Source organism: Aplysia californica, unplaced genomic scaffold (assembly GCF_000002075.1).
Source record: "Aplysia californica isolate F4 #8 unplaced genomic scaffold, AplCal3.0 scaffold00070, whole genome shotgun sequence".
NCBI classification, from domain to species: Eukaryota; Metazoa; Mollusca; class Gastropoda; order Aplysiida; family Aplysiidae; genus Aplysia; species Aplysia californica.
This window is the reverse complement of record NW_004797340.1, coordinates 1,251,985-1,259,440: the sequence shown is the minus strand read 5'-3', so window position 1 is coordinate 1,259,440 and position 7,456 is coordinate 1,251,985. Positions and strand designations below refer to the sequence as shown.

Here is a 7,456-nt window from a genome sequence, read left to right as displayed (position 1 = left end):
TCGAAATGTTGTTGCTTTTTTGTGGGTTGGGAGGGGGGGGGTTCACTGATCCAAATTACTGTTATTGTGTTGATGTCATTTTCTAAAGCTCAAATAAACAGACGAACAAACAAACGAATAAACAAACAAACAAGCAAGCAAACAAACAAAAAACAAGCGGAACAAACCAATGCTCCGTGCCAGTCAGATTCATCTGATCGAATTCAACTAGATTTGACTGTGAACTTCAAAGCAAAAGAGTTTGTTTTTTAAGCTTTCGAGTCAAAGCGGTCGTATTGTGTTTAAAATGGTACCTTTTGCCCGTCCCCTTTTTCCCACCCATGAGGTGCATTTTGTTTCCCTGTTCATTCAGTTGGTTGGTTGGTTGGTTGTTTCTTTGAGCTAGAAGTGTACATCTGCAGAGTAACAATGATTTGGTGCAGGAGGATAAAGCAAGATCACGCCACAAAAACAACATCGAAAAAAACCCCCAAATAATTTCTCAGCGTTACCTCCATTTCTTTTTCCGCCTGAGAAGCCTGGCGCGAGCCACTTTTAAATTGAAGGGTTTCAAGGCAAATACACACACACACACACACACACACGCACACACACGCAAACACACATACACACACACACACAAACACACACACACACACACACACACACATATTCCCTACAAGACTGAGAGAAATAGAGACAAAAATGTTATCTCGCAAAATCTGGAATACGGTTTGATCTTTAGAGCTATTTCATACGGTTAATACGACTGGTTTTCGTGTGTGTACATTGAAATCGAATTTAGAAATACTTAACTTCCAGCCCATTTCGAGCTACCAAAACCCTTGTGTTTTTAGCAATGTTAATACTTTCCTGAACGTACTTTCAGTGTGAAATGTCTGTATTGTCAGCAGTCAAACATTTCTGAAGTAAACGTCTGATATCATGGTGAAATCAGGCGTTAGTCAAAATAATGAAATCGAAGAAGTCGGCATTTTTCTGCCGCATTGGTCAATTCTTATCTTATTCGTTGTTTTTTGTATTTTTGTTTGTTGTTGTTGTTGTTTTGTTATTTTTTGGTGGGGGAGAGGGTGGGGGGTGCTATTTTTTGTTGTTGGCAAAATAGCTTTTACATCAATTTGAAAACACATTTTTACTTTGGTTTCACTGAGATAAAAACATTGATCAAAAGCAGAATAATAATAATATTATAATTTTGCAACTTGCAAGCACACTACATCATTTGAGGTCATCAAACTGTATCGGTCATTTTCTCACAAATATACTTTTGACACCAGACAACGCCCAATTTCCTTCGATGCCAAATACCTTTACTTTTATTCAAGATATATAAATATTTGTGTCACAACGCGGTGGAATCGTACGCTTGATAACTTTTGGGGGCATACAGTAATTGGTATCATCGTAACATTTGTTATATATCTCGCTTTTAGTGAAAAACAGTATCCATCTATCTGGAATAGAAGGGTGTGTGTATCGCCTGGTGTCAGAGGTAAAACTTAGTGAGAAAATGTCCACCCAAGTTTATTGACTTTTTAAAAGCTTGGGTTTCCTTAGAAACTGCTGATGTACATTTAAATTAGTTCATTTGATCAACATTTTACAGTAAAATCCACTGAAAAATGTATCTTTAAATGGACATACGTGGTATTGCGCCAAAAAAAGAGAAATAAAATATATACCCAACGAACGAAAAAAGCTGATTTTTTCAATTTTGTTCTGTTGACGAGCGCGTAATTTTACCAAGATGCCACTCATCTGTTTTCATCTAAAGAACGCAATATAAACAACCTTTAAAATAATGCCAAACAACTCTGTATACCCCAAAAATTGACGATCGAGCGTCTGATTCCACCGCGTCGTGACTCAAATGCCTTAAGCATGTGGGCCAGAGCCCCCTCTTGCTGAACACTCACAACAGCTCTCCACCACCAAGAAGTGACGGTATGTTCAGAAGACAAGGTGGAAAAAAAATAACCATTGACTTGTGCCCTCCCCAGTGCGAGTAAACATCCCGGTCCAAGCCGCTCACTTGTATTTTCCCTTGTGTCCCCGGCAGGTGGTGGCCGACAGCCTTACACAAGCCTGCAAATGTCACGGGGTTTCCGGATCCTGTTCCATCAAGACATGCTGGAGAGCTCTGCCCAGTTTCGACTCTATAGGAGCCCTGTTGAAAGACAGATACGCCCTGGCAGTGGAGGTAACAATCTCTTATCTCTTCCAAGAATATTTAAAAACTAACAAACCAACAAAACTCTTGCTGCTAAGTTTTCCGTTTTGTCCACGACGATTCTACAAAAATATAAGAGTGTTGAGAGATGTTGAGATTGCACAAACTGCACAGAAACTAATAACACACGCACATGCATTTATATATTTGATACAGTTAAATATATAGCAGGTCAGGCTAAAAATCATAGTATTTGCCCTGAAAAGCGACCTTCTCAGCAACTTAGAACTCATTAATGACATCCATTTTGGTCATTCAACTGAAGACAAGCTATTGGGTACTCTTTAAAAAAGTATAACTTCGTTACTCAAACAGAGTTTTCAGTTCTGGCATTAAATACCTTTATCTGAAACTTGAAAACGCAAGTATGCTATGGAATATATGGTTTGGGGTTGGGATGGGGGGGGGGGGGGGGAGGGGGCGGGGTCTGTATGATGGTTCGAAGTGTGCAGAATGGCAACATTGCCTTTGATCAGCTGGTTTAATGACATCATCTCGAATTTCGCTTGTTTCACGAGTTTTCGAGGCTCTGTCTGTCAAGTTTGTTTGATCCTGTCACAGATCATTTTTGAAAGGGCTGTATGTGTATCTAAAATAACCTAATAATGTTGAGAAGGTCGTTAAATACATACATCAGGTAGGGTGGTTGGAGGGTGCCACTGATAAGTCCTAATTCTTTTCTTTCCCTCTGTCGTTTCTGTCTTTCTTACTTTTGCCTAGTGATAAATGACCATTATTGTGTTGACATACTTTTCCTTATTCAAACAAACAAACAAAATTAACAGCCAAATCACACCATAGCTTAACAATTGATCGAATGTAGTGCCTCTTCGATAATTATAGGTCACTTTTATGCCTGGTCTTAAATCACGATGATGTTGTAACGTCATGTCACAGCTCTGTAAACAATTGGTCCACCATGGTAATAATATCACTTCAAGTACAAACACAGAAACCGAGTCACGTGATACAATACTGAATGTAGAGGCGTAGAGCCCATGCCGTTCCTCTCAATACTTTTGTAAAGTTTGTTTGTTTGTGTGTTTCATTTGTATATCTGTAGGTGAGAAGGAAGAGACGGAAGAAGATGAAAGTCCTGATTCCGATACATAAAGGCCGCGCCTCATTCAGAGATGATGAGCTGGTTTATTACGAGAAGAGCCCTGACTATTGCAGTCCAGACTCCAAGACTGGCTCTGTGGGCACTAGGGGAAGGTCAGTACCTCTGTGGATAAAATTTGTAGTAATCATTTATGCTGCGCATTTCTATTTTTTTATAAAAAGTACCCAATGTGTATTCCAGTATTATAGTTTTATGAGATAATGGCACATTTTAAAATTACTTAACAGTTGTTTTATATAGAACAGTATTATGGGTATAAAGTATACAAATGTATATGGCAAAATTGCGAAGCTTGTGATTTATACACGAATAGTTCGTTTATTTTGTGTGTGTGTGTGTGTGTGTGTGTGTGTGTGTGTGTGTTTGAGTGAGTGTGTGTGTGTGTGTGTGTGTGTGTGTGTGTGTGTGTGTGTGTGTGTGTGCGCGCGCGTCCTTAGAGATGTAAACATTTTTCATCTCTTGTTCTATTTTCTCACGTTTGTCCTACTCCTGCTCTCGCTGCCCCTCCTCCTCCTCCTCCTTTTCTTCACCCCCTCCTCCTTTTCTTAATCTTCCTGCTCCTCCTTTTCCTCCACCTCTCCGTCCTTTTCCTCCTTCTCCTTTTTCTCACCTCCTCCTCCTTTTTCTCACCCCCCTCCTCCTTTTCCTCATCCTCCTTCTCCTGCTTCTACTGCTTCTATTTCTCCCACGGCTAACCTGGACTGAGAGGAGGGATACAGCATCCCAGCCGAAAAAAACCCGGGACTCTCAACGACAATGTTCCTACCGAGGTAATTGAACTCGGATTTTTTACGTGCAACAGCCAAGCGCCTAACTGCTACGCCATAGAATCTGTGCTTCTAACAAGTAACTGTTTTCTCTGCCTGCAGATTATGTGAATCCTCGGGCTGGGGCCCTGGCAACTGCGACTCAATGTGCTGTGGTCGAGGCTACAACAACTTCACTATGGAGGTCACGGAGCGTTGTGAGTGCAAGTACATTTGGTGCTGCTACGTCAAGTGCAAAGTCTGCACCAAACTGCTCAAACTGAGCCAGTGTAGATAGATGGACACGCCTGGGCACGACACTGCATCACTGCGTCCTGAAAGACACGACTTCCTTTTCAAAGAAGGTCACTTCCGCTTTCGTCGTGAAAATACGATTCGCCAATTGTGATGACATCAGCGGTTTCAGAGGGAGTAATGATTTTTAAGGCGAGGCGGATTTTCGAGACTTTCTCATAGCAAGAAACGTGAATCGCTTTTTGGTGTCTTACTCAATAGCTCCGAGAGTGCAGAAGTATGCAGCCGTCATGAAGCAGATTGCTTCGAAAGTTGGAGTCTGGGCCGAAAGATAGCCCATAAAGGAAATACAACGGAGTACACAAAACTTGTTTTGGAGTGAGATCGTGGGCATGAACACTGCTTTTATATCTTCCATAATAAGCAACCTGACTTCTGTAACACGTTATATTATGAAAGATGAGCTGGTAGTTTTTAAAAAAACCTTTGTGGGAGAAAGGGGGAGGGGGAACACTGTAGTATTCAGCCAGAAACAGCAGGCTGTGCATAAGGGAGCTCGATTCTCATTAGAGCCGTACCAATTCGAGATTGGAATGCCATGTAATTTTTACTAGTAATGAATTAATCAACATAACGTAACATTAGAGCATGCTGTATCTAAAAACAAGGAGATAAATATAGCAAAACTTGGTGTATGAAATTTCTATACTTTAATTGATTATTACGAGACATAGTGCAAAGTAGAAGGAGAAAGAGTATAGAATATTTGAATACTGAAAGTTGCTTATGGACATAATATATAAAGCAAAACACAATTTGCACATGATTTTCAATAGTGACTTACACTTCGAAGCATCGATGAAGTTTTGTTTTTTCAAAATCTCCCGGCACTAATTCGTATGTCTTCTTCAGACCAACCTGAACACCATCAAAAAGTCTACATAACCATCTTTGAGACAAATCAAAAACCTTGTGAGATCAAATGGAAGTACAAGTTAACATACTATGTATTGTACCTTTAATTTTTTAAATTGTGTCCATTTAGGCAACGTCGTAGATTCTAAATATTTTGAGACGTGAACAAAAAGGTTGAAAAGTTATGTTTGTTTTGGAACTTTCTGCCGCTCTAAGGTGACGGCAGCGAATAATATGACTTGAAGTTATACGAAAGGAATGCCCTTTTCACAAACAGTGAAACGTTATGTACATGAAGTTACTATCCATTGGTTCTACCAGCTCTACGTCTTGAAACAGGAACCGCATCTTATGAAAGGGAATGATCATGAGTGGCATTTACGTGACAGCAGCATGGCACTATGGCTGGCTACCTGTAAAATAATAATACTATCACCTCTCACAGCCAATCGCTACTTAAGGCGAACCATGTTTGCTTGAACAGATTTATAAAGAAACTGATCCGGTGAGACTGTTCACCATTTCTTCTTATTTTTTTTCAAGTATGTTGTCATGGACGGAAGAGACTCTGAGTTGGGACGCTCTGCGCCCTAATGTCTAAAACGAACAATCTGCACTCAATGCTATTTACGAAAGGAATGTCCATTTACAATTTGTCAGTGTTCTTTGAAAGAGAACTTCGGTGGAGGAGAAGTAAAGTCTTACAGTACCCCAGAAAGTTACAGAGAGGACTGTGGGGGTGTTCTTTACAAAAGGATAAGCCACATTGATGCTTGAGTGTTGTGGCAATTTTGACTACAACATCGCTGTGCACTTTGTGGGTTTGGAATGATGAGAAACGCATTGAAACAGTAGCATGATTTTGTGTTGGAAAATAAACAAAATAAACGGGCAGACAGACAGTCAGACAGTCAGACAGACAGACAGACAGACAGACAGACAGACAGACAGACAGACAGACAGACAGACAAACAGACAGACAGACAGACAGACAGACAGACAGACAGACAGTAAAGAAGAAGTACCCACCAGTGGCTCCCTCCATCCACCCGATATGTACACCGTTCATGATGCACTGGATATCTGCGAGCTTTACGGATGTAAGATATGTGAGGCATCGTGGTGAAATCAGGTGCTTGTCAAATTAATGAAATCAAAGAAACAAGCATTTTGTTTATGAGGCAATTTTTAATATATTTTTCTTCTTTTCTTTTTTTTAATCAATTAAATTTTTAGGGGGTCTCAACACCTTTGATACCTGGATACCTAGAGGTGTCATCTCTGACTCAGAGGTTGACGTGTAATGACCCTCCATTTACTACGGTCACCAATTGCCCTTGAACAACACACTTTATGTTAATTTAAAAACACATTTCTGTGTGAATGTTACTGACAAAAAGTTGATAAAAGACACACAAATATAAATTTATCGTTTCCAAAGACACTACACCTTTGTAAGTGACAATACTTTAGCGGCTATTTTCTCGGTAATTTTGCCTCTGATACCTGGGGACCCCAATCTCCTTTAATGAATCGCAAATATTTCCACTTCTCTTCAAGAGCACTGGTCTTTTCCTCAACGAATACAAGATAAATAAAGAAACGTTCAAACAATTTCACTAACTTCGTGTGCCCCAAAATTGCCGAGCGCCTGATTCCACCGCGTTGTGACACATGTGTTTTTACAGCATTTTCTACAGTGCAGAGCCACCTCTTGAGCTGGAGGTTGTAATATATGATGACAAGGTTGTAAAACATTAAGAACATGTCATATGTAATAATAAAAACTCTTTGTGAAATAATGACCCAGGGTTATCTTTCTAAATGTTTATTGCCAAATGAGGAGACAACGGGATGGGATTTTATTCCTTGTGATCACCCTTGGCTGGTATTAAAAGTTTTTTTTCGTTTACTTATAGTGAGAGTTTTACGGCACTTGCAACACAAATAGATCATATAAGTGCCAATACTTCTCTCTCTCTCTCTCTCTCTCTCTCTCTCTCTCTCTCTCTCTCTCTCTCTCTCTCTCTCTCTTTCTCGTTTCTTTCTTTATCTCTCTCCACATAATATACAGTGTATATCAAACATACGAGAGGCGTTCATTAAGTCCTTACCCCGACTATGAAAGAACTGTCGTAAACAGTGAAACTTGAAGAATGTAATTTCTACCTGTTTAGATTTCAGTGT

The 7,456-nt window shown here is 39.9% G+C and overlaps 1 protein-coding gene across 2 annotated transcripts in view; it reads left to right on the top strand.

The window, feature by feature from the left end:
- Window positions 1-5,441, top strand: part of LOC101848808 (protein Wnt-11b-2) — a 207,544-nt gene extending 202,103 nt beyond the window's left edge. For both annotated transcript variants that reach the window (XM_013079991.2, XM_005093834.3), the window contains exons 6-8: window positions 2,060-2,200; window positions 3,294-3,445; window positions 4,223-5,441. In XM_013079991.2, the coding sequence (XP_012935445.1) occupies window positions 2,060-2,200; window positions 3,294-3,445; window positions 4,223-4,397 (468 nt within the window). In that variant the 3' untranslated portion in view covers window positions 4,398-5,441. The remainder of the gene's footprint in view (window positions 1-2,059; window positions 2,201-3,293; window positions 3,446-4,222) is intronic.
- Window positions 5,442-7,456: the final 2,015 nt, after the last annotated feature.